Consider the following 16489-nt stretch of genomic DNA (forward strand, 5'->3'; position numbering starts at 1 on the left):
TGAATTTATTCGTAGTTATGTATTAGTATATTTAATCTATGTATTTGAAATAATTTGCCATTCAAATTGTAAACCTCTAAATTAATAAGTAAAGTCACCTAATAGTTTATTTTTTTTAATGTTATGCAGTAATTATCTTATATTTGTTCAGTGCTACTACATTTTTGACTTTTTCTACTTAACCGTTATATTTTAATATTGGCTAACATTTCATTAAGATCACCTGTCTTACTTAAGCACAGTCCCGATGCAATAATTCAATATGCTACATATAACGATTACTGCATTTCCTTATAGAGCTAGTAAATTTTCTAACACAACAATCTGGTTTATTTAATTAAATTACATATTGTACTAGCTACTAATTCTAATCACTATCATCATCATCATTATGCAGCGTTCACAACTGTAGGCTACGTGTACATCCCATTAGATGCACAACAATTGCTTTGTTATATGAGATACATAATTGTAAAATAGAATTGAATTGAGAATTTGCTTAAAATTATCACCTACATACTATCACAACTCCAACAATAGAGTTCCTTTTAGTCCATCCGGATCTTTAAACATACACCTCACTACACAAAATACCTACATTTTCCGTTACACTTAGCTCAACCGTATTTGAGATAATATGGTCGAGTAACATGAATTGTAAATCACATTTACGACTCGAATGAAGCTTTCATTCCTTTCCAACAATGCAATTTCCTTTCATAACAGAACTGACGCTATTCTATAAGCTTGTAGAAAATGGAATTTGATGGATGATAAATGTTATATTCTGACAGTAGATTTCATGTTAATTTTTAGGTCGACGTTTCATTTTAACTATCAAGAATGACAAACAACGACATTATCAGTAATGATAAACATCTGTTATATCTATAACAACACGATGGATATCGTAATCAATGCTCTACCTACGCCAGTTCTCGTTACGATTTCTGAGTAACTTCAATCAAAACAATTTACATAAACACTCTCATTAAACATAAATATCTCTCTCATAAATATCTTGTCCCTGTTTTCTTCTATAATATTTTTTTTTATTTTTATTTATTTATTTATACACTTCATTGCACCAGAACAAAAAAATATATATTAATTAATATAAATATATATACAATCATAGGTAAAAAGATGGCCTTATCGCTAAGCAATCTCTTACTTACTTAATATTCTTTAACAGATCATGTATATTACTGTTTGAACTCACCTATAATATATTTACTTAGGTTCACTAGATTTTATTTCGTTGAGACAAAAAAATAAGGGTCAATGTGAAAAACAAAAGCGCCGTTATTGTTTTCCAATTTACGCCAACAATGTATTGTATTCCACTGAATCATGTAATATATATATATATGGTAGTAATAATTAACTACCAAATTACAGAATTCATTGAAATACAATAGAATATTTATTGTTTACTTCACGGCATTGAAATTATATAAAACAAAATGGGCAACAATGAGCGACCTTACAAAAGTTTCCTTTTTCAGGCATACAAACAACCATACTAAAAAAAACTCAATTAATACGTACTAATAAATATAATTATGTAATTCCATGTTAGTATTTTTTTTTATAACGCAGGGGACAAACGAGCACGCGGCTCACCTGATTGTAAGTGATTACCGCCGCCCATGAACACCCTCAACACCAGGGGAATTGCAAGTACGTTGTCGGCCTTTTAAAAAGGAATAAGCTCTTTTCTTGAAGGAATATCGTATCGGTTCAAAAATACCATTGCTGGCAGATGATTCCACAATGTGGTTGTGCGTGGCAAAAAGAAAAGTAGTATAAAGCTTTATAACAAAACTAACTAAATTATCTTTAGATTGGTCTCAAATTTAGACTATACTCATGATTTAGACTCATAATGAACAAATAGTCTATAGTATAGATAAGTTATTATACACTTTATCACATATTTAACAAGTTATTCTATAAAAATGTAATACTAATTCTTCCATCAGTTTTTACTAGAAATCTTATTATAGAAACAGACAGATAGTTTTCACTGTGTTAGAATTCTATTATATCAAAAGATATTAATTATCCTTTCATATTATACCAGTAATGAAACTAAAAATGGATCATTATACTAATTAAGTTTTAAATTTCTGAATCAGAACATTAAAATAGACACACAAAACATCCTTAACAATACAAATGTATAATGCCACGACCCAAATCCGGAAAAAGTAGGCTTACAAAATATTTACTTAAATGGCCTAATAAACAAACGGGTTGGAAAAATTATTACCTCGTTTAAAAAAAGATTTAGATATAATATTGACTCTTTTAATGTTATTATCATTTATTAGTATTATTTGTTTAATTATAACAATTATAATAGTTTATGTATTTTAACAGCAGCAATTGTTAACATTTTTTTTTAATATTTATTTTAACATGATTTAAGATTCCTTCCACACAATAAATAATTTTAATGTTAAAGATGTAATGTGGAATTAATAGATGTAAACAGTTTTTTTACTTGAAGTTAAAGCTAGTGATGTCATAATGTTCTTTTCAAAGTCGATATTACTCTTTCATCGCTACCAAAGTGGTAAAATATTAATTAAAAAATTATCATGAATAATACAAGACACGGCTAAAAGTCTACGGGCTATGAGTTCTATTTACACTTAATCTTGACTTGTTTTATTTTTAATATATTTCAGTAGAAGTTTGTACTGTAATTTTGATCATAAAATGTTAAGGTATTTTATGAATTCCAAGGTAATTTAGTCGTATATAATAATATGAATAAAAATTAATCGATAATGGAGTTGCTAAGCGAAAAACTTGAGAATGACTAGACTAATTTAGCTTTTCTTTTTATATTTATTGAAGTTCAAATTATTTATAATGGCGTAGAAATGACGAGAAAAGTCGCTAAAATAAAAAAGAAAGGGAAGAGAATGGGCTTTAAAATTCGTAAGGTAAAATTTGTGATTTTGAGCGACTGTGAAATTATAATATTCATTATTATTAAAGTAATGATATAAGAATTAAAGTAAGACATGCTGATGTAAGTCATCATAATTATAACCAAACATTTATCCATACTACCATAATAATATTCTAAATTCTAATGGTCGCGAAGATGTAACCGATAGATACCGATTATTTTTTCATGACCAAATAACTGAACGCAACCAAAGAAATTTGATAAGAACGTAGACATAGGGCATCTTTTATCCCAAAGATAAACTGGAAGTAGGTGAAATAAGAATTGGAAGTTTTTGCAGACGAAGTAACAGGTAGTAAAAACATATATCGTACGCGACAAGAAGTTTACTGGATCGTCTAGAGAACAATAAAATGATACTGTGCCTAGTACACAATGACAATACAGTAAATTATTGGAAGCACTTTAATTTGCAGAAGTAGTACAAACGTATAAAGCATTAGACGTGCTTCCACTGTGAAATATGTAGTTTATAACTGCTAATAGCTACTGACTGTAAAATTAATGCTTAATTACTGCTGGTAGACAATATCCACTTCATATTCAAGACCCATATTGCAAATAAAGTCAGTACAAATATTTATTAGAAAACTAATTTGTGTTCTAACGCTAACAAGGATAGCTACTAGTCTATCTCATAACATCTTTATATTGCGGAGTGATGCTGCAAACTCTTTTCAATTACTTGCAGGTTTCCCCACAAGCTTAGTACAAAAACCAATTTAGATAAGCTCTGTAGTTCTAATACTATTCTATCTTATTCTTTCATTTCGATATGTTTACGAATACGAGGAATCGGAGGGAGAGAGAACTGTTAGTAAAGAGACCTGAGAGAGGAAGAAACCAACGTGATTCTATTTCCGAGGCTTAATTATGTAAGGATGTTATTAACAATTTTCGAGTGTAATAGACTAAAATTGATCGGTCTGGGATTTACTATGAAGTATTCGAGAGTTGCAGATGCAAACTAAGTAATATAGGTAGGTCACAATTATTACTGTAAAAAAGTCTGTACATAAATCGAATAGCTTTTCTGTAGAAATGGTCATAATGGGGTAAATGAACTGACATAGTACCTACATTCACATATTATCGTTTGAAACTGATAAGGACTAATCAACATCTATTGAAAGCACCTGAATCAAAATTATGTCAATAACGATTTTACATAAGTACTCGTAGACTACTATTTTGAATTTCTACCATTTGGGTACTCCTTTTTTAAGTAATTTTAGTAATCTATGGTTATGGTAGTAACCATGGTGATCTACTATTAATTTTATTGCACTTAATGTAAATTTTTGTAATAGCACAGACATAACATAATATTACATATATGTGATAAGGCACTTACCTATATTCCTTCGTGGTAGAATACAGAAGGCAGGGAATAGCTAGAAGCATTCCACTAATCCATATCCCAGCTATCATGATGAGAGAACAAGTCTTGGACATCCGCGGTCGCATTGGCCTGACGATAGCTTGATACCTATAAATATAGTGACAGTATATTATGTGTTTAAAACTTGTAAAAGTTATTTGAATACGAATTCTCTCGCTGTTACAATTATTCATGTCAACACCGCTAAGGCTTAATGATTTATTCCTAAGTCTACATCCTTCATGGCACTTCTAAAGAGCTATATCATACTCGTACATACAGATTAGTGTTATAGCAGTAGATATATCTTGATACTAAGATCTGAATACTAAGTGATTTCTGGAGGAATATTGAACGTTGTATGTAATTGTAATAAAAAAATATAAACTGTTTTGCTCACTTGATAACGTGGAATATTCGAGAAGATGTATAATTTTAAAAAATAAAACAAACCAATATCATTGTTCTATGTTCGACGTTCCATTTTCAAAACAATTAATTTGATTTTTTAAGTTAATTTCAAATATACTTACTCAGCTTAATATGAGTATGCCAAAGTAACGACTACAATGGTCAAAGGGGCTAAACGACTCTAAAATGAACTAGAAAGATATTAAAGCAGCAGTGGTGTGGAGCTCCAGGATCGCTGTCTAAATTGCTTGGTGTATAGCGAAATTAGATACCGATTTTACCCCTAACGTTTACCTTCAATATTGCACCAGATTTCAATGTCGTATTTTTTTTTTTTTGTAATCTGAATGTCAAATAAACTGGCGGTGGTCCACCTCAAGCAATCGCTTATATAAATTAGCAGTACTAAGTACAGCACATCATTATGTAAACAGAATAGAATAGAAAATCATTTATTCAAATAAACTTACATTGAAACACTTTTGAATAGTCATCACATTTTTTTAATCTACCGCTCGTTCGGAAAGCTGTCTCATAATAAGAAGAGCGAGTAAGAAACTTGCGTGTTGCTCTTTAAAATAATTTTATTATTACTTTACATTTTTAAGTTTAAGTGTGTGAATACTAAGTTTTGAACTATTGCAATCTATCTCTTACAAAAACTATTTTAACAATAACGATGTCTATCTTATCTAGAATTACACTCTTTAATATATACATACATCATATACAATGATTTATATGACTATTTTATCATATGTTGCCTCACAAAAATATAATATATAGTCCCTCCTGTTTTCGATATTGAACGTCATTATTCTGATATGAGAATAATAAGTCAGTCTAGTACGAATATATCCACCCGAATCAGTAAATTTGTTTTTTATTACGGCAAGACTTACTTCTGGAGTTATTTGATGATAGTAAGGGACTATAAAACGGAGGGACATCCTGTATATTATGTGGATTTTGTGTTATTACACTTCAAATATTTTATTACTATCTTCAAGCAAAATATCACGCACAGATATCTGCCAATTATCATAACAAAAATATAGAACAAGCAGTCATAAACCTTTTTTTTATACTGGATTATTAGTTATGTTATTTATCTATTCACGATAATTCGGTATGTAAAAATTATAAATAGATATTGAAAAGGTGAGTTATAAAAGTTGTGTAAGAAATACTAGAATTTGTAATAAAAAAATATTATGTTTTGTGTTCATAAATTCCCGATATCGGCAACTCAATAAAAATACAGAAATCGAGGTATAATTTCGTGATTTTTCATAATCATACGTATAAATAGTGACCTGAAGCGGTCACTATTATTATATTAACTTATATTCTATTTTTTCTCGTTAGTTTGAAGGAAACCAAAGAACCTTGTAATTTCTATAATTAAATTGTAGAAGTTATTTTTATATAAAATAGAGTAAATAACTTCAACTAACTCAACGAACACATTTTGCAAATTCTACGAAATAAGAATCGAATATATATAATATATAATATGTGTTATCTAACCATAATTAAATGTTACATTTAAAATTAAAACTAATGAAACAGGACTTACAACCTTTTATTTTTTATTAAATGCCGTAATCAATCTTATTTAGCTATCATAGCTCCTTTACACTTTATATATTTCTATAGACTACTTTTGAAATTAAAAGTCTAATGATTAGAACTAAAATCACAGGAACAATTAAATGAAATGAAGGGTTTCATTACAAATCAGGCCCTGGTGACAACGTGCCTGATAGAATTTTGTACATTTTTATACTTACAGATAGATGCCACATGTTGAATAACTTCTTAGATATATGGTTTCAATCTATTTATTAAATCACAATAACGCTTAGGAAAATATGTGCCTTAATATTCGATCACAAATGTTTTCTTACAAATGTAACAACACGAAACGAAAAATTATTATAAACCGAATTAATGCAATATCTTATAAGAGTACAAGCTTAAATTATCCTCACAAGAGGATGATGTTAGCCCACTAATACCACGGTACTCAGGCGGCTTATCAATGGGTTCTACTTATCAAACACTTTTCCTTCTCTGGCACTCATATATTTACGTTTTGGCCCTTAAATATCTCTTACACAAGCAGTAGATACATTATTACTACGTAATTATACAAGACATATATTATATTAAAAATACTCGTATATATTTTTGTAATAAATAAACCCAAATTAATATCATAAATACAAAAATGTGACTATCTGTCAGTTTGTAACCATTTCACAACTAATCGGGTAAACGGATCACAATATGTACATAGGATGAACAGAGAATTCTGTATAGGAGAAATATTAACTTTTTATTAGTTTCAAATGCCAGAGGCTGTGGAACCTCGTCTGCGTGGATACCTCAGTCTCAATTATTTCAGCCGGTTTGAGAAATGTATTTTGGTGGCATGGTGCAGATTAGGCAATAAAATTATAGGACATCTTTTTTTGAATGGTAACGCATAAGTGGTATCACAGGTATCACATGATAAGGTGATGTCCGTAGTACTATTCTATGATATGTGGATATGGTAATTGCCTACTATCAGGAGGCCTTATTTGCCATCCCAATTAGATAAAAATAAAAATATAAAACCTACCTATATCCAAAGTACAAACCTTGGACATTTTGGGACTAGCAGACGCATGAATTACTAGATTTTATTTTTCTCCTATCGTTTTCTCGAACAGCTTGTGTTCAATCGCGAATAATTTGTTTGCAAACCTATTTATATTGGTACACCAAAATAATTAATGGGCGGACCCTCAATACCCTCCCACATTATAGGGTGGAATCTGTTCAACCATGAGATCGGTGAGTTTAAAATGTATAATTAATTACCTGTCAAATGAAATCCCCGTCAATGTGAAGACACTGGCGGCGACTGTCACGTTTGCAATGAAGTTGCTTAGTTGACAATACCGAACTCCAAACACCCAGTCACTGAAACAAAAGAATATTTATTTTATCTGTACTCTAAAGTTATTATACAAATTGAAAATATCAAATACATAGTCTTATTAAGCCTATACAATTCAAATTTAGAATATATCATATAATATGTTTTATTCTATACCTACTTCATAGGTACTTTCAGTCTCACCTACTTTAGCCGCCAAGCAGCTTGCTAATAAAGTTGTCTTTTGTAGAATGCTAATTAAGCACTTTATTCAATTCATTTCAATTATTCAATGCACAATATAACTTGTACAAAGGCGAGCTTAATGCCGTATGCCATTCTCCACCAGCTAACCTCTAGGTATACAGAAAGCGTTGTGGGGCAGTTACGTCAAAAAATAATCTATAAGGTAACTAATAAATATTATATAATATATATGAAATGAAATGTACAGCATAAGAGACATGACATCTTTGCCGTGCCATCTGCACTCGTCCTGTATCGACATCGATATCACATCGACCTGTGAAGCTCTAAGGCCAGTTGCGGCCAACGTATTAGAGTAGTCCGAAAAAAAAAACTACACCGCGCAACTACACTTCAATTTATTAGAAATTATTATATATTATTTTTATATATAACATATAATAATTTCTGATAAAAAAAAATACTTTTTAATGCTCCTTTCACAGAAAGGAATAAGAATTACATAAAGTAATATGTACATGAAATATAAAAACACAACACAATTATAATATAGAAATAACAATAAGCAGCCTTTTCGGTAAATAGCTTATTTCTCCCAGGCAACCATAGAATAGAGAGGAGTGATTAGACAGTGTCTGGTAATACGATATATATTAGGCTTCACTCGCCTCACAAATACCAATATTAGGCTTTGTAAAATATGTCTGCGTTGGTGCCTCATTTCACCTATTTCAGCCGTAAAGCCTGAACTGATGAATGGGAAATTACTAAAATCCACTCTAGTTAGGTAGCCAAATGTTTGTATGCTTAAGTATATAATACGAACCATAGTAATTTAACTTAATTAGGTAGGTTAAATCATTCTATTTGTTCTTACTCACTTCTTACGTTATTGGGACAAAAATGATGAAAAAATTTATCATTATAGCGAATTTATTTTTCCACATTATTTTTGTACACCGAGTTTAAAGAGTAAACTATAAAATTAAACAATAGTCGTTATTTTTTTTATTTTTATAGAATCTTCGTAGATAAGTACCATACATAATAAACTCGATCGTTTATGAGAAATACTTTATTTTTGAAGTCAGATAAAAAATAATAAAATAGCACTCTAAATAAAATATGTTGAACTCGTATAAAGGGCTAGATAATTTTGTAAAATGGCTCTAAAGTATATTGCCCATAATTTCATAATGATCGGTCCCGAAGGAGCAATTGACGTCTTATGTACTTGAGGTGTAAGACCACAGAAGATTAATGTAAAGATTAAAAAAAATTTAAACAAAAAATAAGTTTACTTTTTTAAAATACAATAGCACGTTGTTTAAGTGAAAAATAAATTAAAGAAAAGTGCTCTTAGTCTGTAGACTTTTAAACTACTTTTTTAATGTAATAGATATGATTATTACTGTGTTATTCGTATTTATATTTATTTACTCTGTGGAGTATCTGCTCTATTTACTCTCTGCTCAATGGTATTTTTATATTTTCATTTGGCTAATAACAATATTTAGATTAAATTGTTTCAGAAATTCATTAGTATTTATATACTGAGTAACAGCAGTATTGCTGTAATCATCAATAATGTTATGTGCTGTTACGCTAGAAAAAGTATAAATATTAATTCAATGAAAGTAGACTATGTCAGTAGTAGTTGCTACCGTAATTGATAGTAGAGACTCTATGTATTTAGGCTTTGGTACGCGATATTTACTTTTAATATAAAGAATGTAATGAAAGAGGAAGACCAAAAAAAAAATAGATGATTTATAAAGGTAATATGCCTAATAGAAGAATAAGCTCTCATATAATGGCCGACAGAGAGCGGAAGAAGATAATGACATACTGTGGCGATCTCAAGTAATGGAATGAAGGCAAAGTAATGATGAACAAGGTTCGTAAATCCATATCCTTAAAAATAGGAAAGTGTCAGTCCCTCGGTATGTTACCTTTTTACTGCTGAAGAACTGAACTAATCAATGTAATTTGGCATGATAGATTATGTCACGTGACATAGGAGGATCTTTTAAAAAGCAATCACAATAAAAATTACAATTAATTGCTAATCACTAGTGAATGATAAACGGCTACGTTGGAATGCTTATAACATTATTTGGAAGTTACTATTATACGTGATGCTAAAATTTGGAGTCACCTAATAATTTTACTATATTTATGCTGACTCGTCCAACCGTAATAGCATGCTAGCACATAGCTTTCAAGCAGCGTAATTAATACGTACAAAGGCATGCAGACTTTCTACAAAGTGTTACTCAAGTCCGTATGCTCTCTCAACCTTACTTTGTTTATTTACAAGCACGCTGTTATATATACATACATGTACTTTGGTTACTTTACTCGGCTTAAATGCGTGTCTCTGACAGTTCTCCCTTTTAGTATTCAAAGGGCTTGATAATAAACGAAATGTCGAGAGATCCGTCTTCATTTGAAAGCATTACACAATGTATGGCGTTTGAATTAAACAAATTTGTCAGTCGCTAACTAACGTCACATGTAGATTTACAAATTGCGTTATTAGCTACATATTTCGTTATTAAATCATTGCTACAGTAATGGCTATGTATTAACCACGCTTGACTAATGAATTGATTAATGATTTAAACCTTTACATAGGTTTGTATAACACTAGATGTAACACACAACTTCAATTGTTATTTTTTAATATAACATATAGAATGCACAATAAATAAAACAGTAAATTGATGTTACTTCGTTATATTAACATGATTTATTTGATAATATCTCAGTACAACCACAGGTACAGCTCACACAGCACCACCTGCTTATCTTGGGACTACCCAAGATAAGCAGAGCTTGTGTGATGAGTACTAGACAAGTGATATAAATAAATAGATATTTATTTTGTAAATGCATGTATAATATACATAGAAAATGTCCAAACTATTACAAAAAATGATCCTCACGAATAAAAATGTTTGTACCGTGCGGGGAATCGATCCGGCTACCATTATAAGTAAGGCAATGTGCTAAACCGTTAAACAACGAGGCCCTAAATTTTACCATTTACATGCAATACAGATACATTCGTAGTTTCTTATATTAATCCACAGATACACAATAGGATGTTAGTTTGTAATATTGTATTGTACGATTGATTTTGTATAAAAGGATACAATGAACTTATTAAATAAATGTTTACAATGGCGGACATATCCCAAAAGACGGATTTCTTGCAGTGGATGTATTATATACCATCGTATCAAGAGTAGCATATTGCAAAGTACAGGGTAATTTCCAATTATCAGAGAATTCCAAGGAGCAGCAGGCTCTCGTATGTTCAACCTCGTGATCCAATCAAATTTTATTAATATCCGTTCACCCTTTTAGTTGTGTAGAGTTAATAAGCAGACAGATGCATTTATATACTTAATCGAATAAGGTGTCATTGCGGAAGATTATTTCTCTACTTAATAAATTTATATTATTTTGTTTAATTGCACTATAATCAATATATGTGAGATCTAAATATTCAGTGACAAAACTTGAGTAACGTTTCGATCTTATCTAATGGTGATCAAATTCTTACCAGTGAACAAACTCTTATGGTATAACTTCATTCTTTTATAATAGAAGATGTTGATGTAGTGATAGAGGAGATCAATGCCATATAAAACCGCTGTTACATACTTTTACTGAGAGATTTTAGATCAACATTGGGACATTTTAGTCCCAATGTTGATCTCCTCTGTGATTCAACATCTTATAAATTAATAAAGTTTACTATAAGAGGTCAGTTTTATCTTTTATGGTTCAAATCACTAAAAGTTGAATAAACATTAAAAGAATGTAGTTTTTAATTAAAAGTATTATAAACAGAAGTGGATAAAATAAGAAAGCACATTCTAAATCTGGATTGAAGAAATTCTCTTTATTATGATCATCAAAACGTAAAGTTCAGTTCTGCTATATTTATAGGAATTAGATCGAAAAACTATACAAATACGATGACACGACGGCGCCGTGACGAAAGAAGTTTATGACGAATATGACAGTACAAATTTATTATTTATGACGAGACAATTGTCACTTGAAGCGTATAAATCCATACCTTTGATGTGTACATCTGACTCGAATCCTTCAATATATCGTAAATAATTATTATTATGTATTACGAAATAGTAAGAGACTAGCAACAGTAATCATAGAAATGGGCCACGCCTTCCGAGAAATACGAATCGACATACGGAAATAATTAAAACATTCAATATGTTTATTTAACCGCAGCGCTTATGTGAAAAGTTCAATAATTATTTTCATATTTCGAACCGTAATGTTGCTCGAGGAAAGTTGTTTAATTTCACATATGCTGTAGATGTAGTCTTTTTTACATTAAACCATTTCTAACGGAAAAGGTTTTAATTGTAAAGATTTGTTGGGATGATGTAAAAATGGCTTAGTGACCTACAGATTCCCTACCATGACTCAGAAAATTATAAACGTGAATACAGCGAAAATTTGCCCGCCACGCCTAATTAATCACAGCTGTTTGGATATCAATTTTAATATCCCACAAACCTTTAAACAAAGCCTTTAATCCAAGTGACAGCAGTAGGCTGTCCCTCTGGGTTGCATTTTAATTATCTAAACAATATATAGGTCGAATGCGATATTTCCTGTTTCAAACGGAATTTCAGGAAATTCTATATCCGATGATTCAAGCTTCAGTTGTATATGTGGTTCAATGGTGGACCAGTTATTTATATATAGATAAAAATAGTCTGAATAATCCTGATATACCGGTTCTCGTATATGGACAAAAATAATATAATATTTATTCTATCATCGTTCAGATACTACATAAAAAATTATCATGATCTGATGATTTGTCATTATGTACATGTGGTTTGGTTGTCATATGGATGGTAGAAGGAGATATCAATAAAAGATTTAAACAAAAATTTAAATCTAGCTATAATGGGGGAAATGTACACAAATTAATAAAATATCTAATTAAAATTACGAGTTACAAAGTCAATATAAAATTAGCAAGCTAAAAATTACTTTGGAGGGTTGGTAGCCTATATCCAATTTGAGAGTTACCGGAAGTAACATGTAGGCGTGAGATATGAGTGAGTGCAAGAATTGTTAATTGTATGTAAGGATTAAAAAGAGGTGTATATATGTATTTACTTAAATTGTCCACCTTAAAGGGCAGAAATACAAATAAATATATCTTTACAATATACTGGTTTAATATTAATTGATAATACGATACTCTCAATGATTTTATTGAGTACTTAAAAGTAAAAATAGTATATTATAAAACAATTATTATACTATTATTTCCACGTTAACTGTAAAAACATAAACCTTTATTTTATAAGGACATTTATCAAATAGTGTTAAGTATACTAATGTTGCATTTTTTATGACTTTTATTAAATTGTACATTAGGTACATATTACGGTGGAAAAAAAATACAGAAATTGCATATGTACTTACGAGTATGTATAAATCGTTACATGTCAATTTATATTACGAAACCCTTGCTCAAAGGATTCCTTCGAGGTACAGGGTAAATAGAATATTATTAAAAATGTATGTACTCCTTGTACAGACTCAAGGGATCTTGCTGTAAAATTTATTATGCGGCTGTGATAATGTTGACCTGTAGAATTGTTACTACATTAGAGATTATGTAGGGACTGCTAGTAGTTTCATCAGATACTCTAGGGTAAATAATATATATACACAGAATTTTCGATGTATTGAATATTTTTATGAAAAATCATAACCATGACGAGATAAGCAACGATTTCTTATTGATTGATATTTATATTATATTTATATTTTTATAATTTTACATATAATTGATAATTGATACAATTTTTAATCTTTTTTAGGCTATACAGGCGCACTATGCGCCCGTATAGTCAAATTTTCTATTCTGTCTTATTAAAATAGTAAAATTTACTGAAGATATGTCGCTGTATATGTTAATAAATTATTTATACTGAAAGGCATATTTTAAAGGTTTTGTAATTTTGAGTCTGTAATGTAGATGTAATCGTAGACAATAATCCATAAAACAAACATATTTCAAGTACAAATTACTGAAATAAATGATCATATAGGTATTGTATTAATATTATCATTTAACATATTTTCTAAATATTATTCGTAGGTAATTTAGTGATAGAATATTGTTATAATAATGTTTTATTGAATTAATTCATTGTCAAGTAATTATAACAATTTTTAATGTAATTGTATGATAATTGATATATTTAAAAGTTCTGGAGAACAGAACATAATTTTATGTAAAAACCATAAATCTGTGCAACAAAATCAATTTCATTATAGCAATATCATCATCATCATTATTTTATTAAATAGTATAAAAAAGTTACTATCGCCGTCCATCCCTGTGTATGGTTAAATCTTTAAAACTACGCAACGGATTTTGAAGCAGTTCTTTTGTAATATATAGAGTGATTCTGGAGGAAAGTTTATATATATAATAGATATACACCCGAGCGAAGCCGGGCTGAGTAGCTAGTTGATAAATAAACACAACCAATATATAAAAGTGGTAAGTAAAGTAGCTACATTTTAGTTTAATCAACAACTCGTAAGATTGGATGTACAAAGACTCCGCCATTTTTATTATTTTCCAAATATCAGAGAATAATACCATCAAAAATCACCCGCAAGAACTTTCCGGAATGTAATGAATGCTATTAATATTAGTACACAAAAGACATTAATTGGTTTTACGAGCCATTACTTCTTAAGCACAAAACTGGAGACTGTAGTACCAAACTAAATCTAGATTTATATTACAACAAGGTCGTAGGCATACGAAAAATTGGTTTTCAATATTATAGGCACGTAAACTTTATTGCGACCACAAAGATTCTTGATTATATTCTTGTTTGCTATTCTGGGCACATAAAAAAGTTTTTCCACTCCTAGGTTTGTAGGAATATTGTTTTATTATAACACGTTAATGTGCGAATTTCGTGGCATAGTGGTTTACTATTGTAAATCAACTAAGGCCGAAAACTGGAATGGAATAGAAATGGAATTACCGTTATCAAACCAACATAAGCCGAAAGACAGCGGTGGGCACGCTGTGCCGTTTTTGATTGTCATAAATTATATATTTCCACCGAACGACAAGACCGATCCATGTTCCTATTTTTTTTAAGGTACATCACGATAATCTACCAACGTTGGGATTCCGATGGGACATGTGAGATTTTTTTCCACTCAATACCAGAAGATGTACATCGAAGTACCGTAGCCTGGCATTCTAACGATTCGAACGTTTAGCAATTCAATTGATATTTTTATAATACTATATTTTATATTTTTATTAATAAAACCAGAAATATTTTCGATTTGACATGATTTCTATTTGTATTAAATTCATCATATAGCAAAGTGAGCCCACAGAGATTCTTATCAAATATTTGTATTGCGAGGTTATTGAAAGCATTTTAATGAGTATGTACCTAGAGTTTAACACCAACTATAAAATAATCTCTATTATTTTATTATATTACTTGTTATATTAACAACCCGCTCTTGTTTTAAAAAAAAAATAAACTTCTGTTATTGTATAATCTTACTAGTATTACAAGTGTTACTGTTACTTGTAATATTAATAAGAAAGCAAGTAATAGTAGATTGTTACTTTTTCTTGAATTTTTTTTTAATTTTGATGAAACTTTTCAGTAATGTAGCTTATATATCAGAATAATATATAGGCTAAAATTAAAAAAGATATTTCGTAAATTGGGCGAAATATAATGATAAATGTCATGTAAGTGTGATGCAGACAAAGTCGTTCGAGTCATCTAATATAATATAATTTTCCTCAAGAATTAGTCCATATACACCAACAAAATGAAATCCGATCGTAATCTCAAAGATTAACATCTTGAAACAAACACAGCTTTACGTGTTAGTATTGGTCCACAAGCTGTCTCTAGTATTCAAACCCCTTTTTCATGTACGTTTTTCCATTGCCAGCCTCCCCAATTTACATGATACTATACACAAGGGGCTCGGTAGCTGTAGGATGTTGTTACAGGCTCTCATTCAATTAACGTTGTGTGTCGAGTTTTAACTAAAATTACGCGACCAGTCACGATTCATACAAATTAAAATGACTCTGAATTGCCTGTTTTCAACCGACTGCAAAGAGGACGTAAAAGAATATTTAAAATAAGATCTTCTTTATTCTTGAGTCTAATCTCAAATATAAGAAGTATAGGGACATGAAAGAATATTTAAAATTAGTACTTCTGAATTTTTAAGTTTAAGATTAAGAATTCTCAAAAGAAAGTTCAAATTAAACGTTATTTGAATTTCAATAATAATAAACTGAATACATTACACACCGCTTAGTTCTTCAAATGACTAGGAATTAGAATTAAGATCGTTACTATATTTCTTAAGAATCATAAACAGGTTTACAATTGGAAACCCCGAAACTATCCCATTGTTTCAAGAAATAATTTCTATATGTATGAGTATCCATATAAGTCACGGATATTCCGTATAAAACCGAGGCGGGCCACTA

At 29.9% G+C, this 16489-nt stretch overlaps 1 protein-coding gene across 1 annotated transcript in view; it reads right to left on the reverse strand.

Moving 5' to 3' along the window:
* Window positions 1-16489, reverse strand: part of LOC131855193 (tachykinin-like peptides receptor 86C) — an 87801-nt gene that overhangs the window by 41386 nt on the left and 29926 nt on the right. Inside the window, exons 4-5 of the mRNA XM_059206439.1 lie at window positions 7650-7751; window positions 4341-4475 (exon numbers count right to left, since the gene is read on the reverse strand). Of these exons, the coding sequence (XP_059062422.1) occupies window positions 4341-4475; window positions 7650-7751 (237 nt within the window). The remainder of the gene's footprint in view (window positions 1-4340; window positions 4476-7649; window positions 7752-16489) is intronic.

The sequence above is a fragment of the Achroia grisella genome, unplaced genomic scaffold, assembly GCF_030625045.1.
Source record: "Achroia grisella isolate CSIRO2021 unplaced genomic scaffold, CSIRO_AGI_Agris_v1 utg1320, whole genome shotgun sequence".
NCBI lineage: Eukaryota > Metazoa > Arthropoda > Insecta > Lepidoptera > Pyralidae > Achroia > Achroia grisella.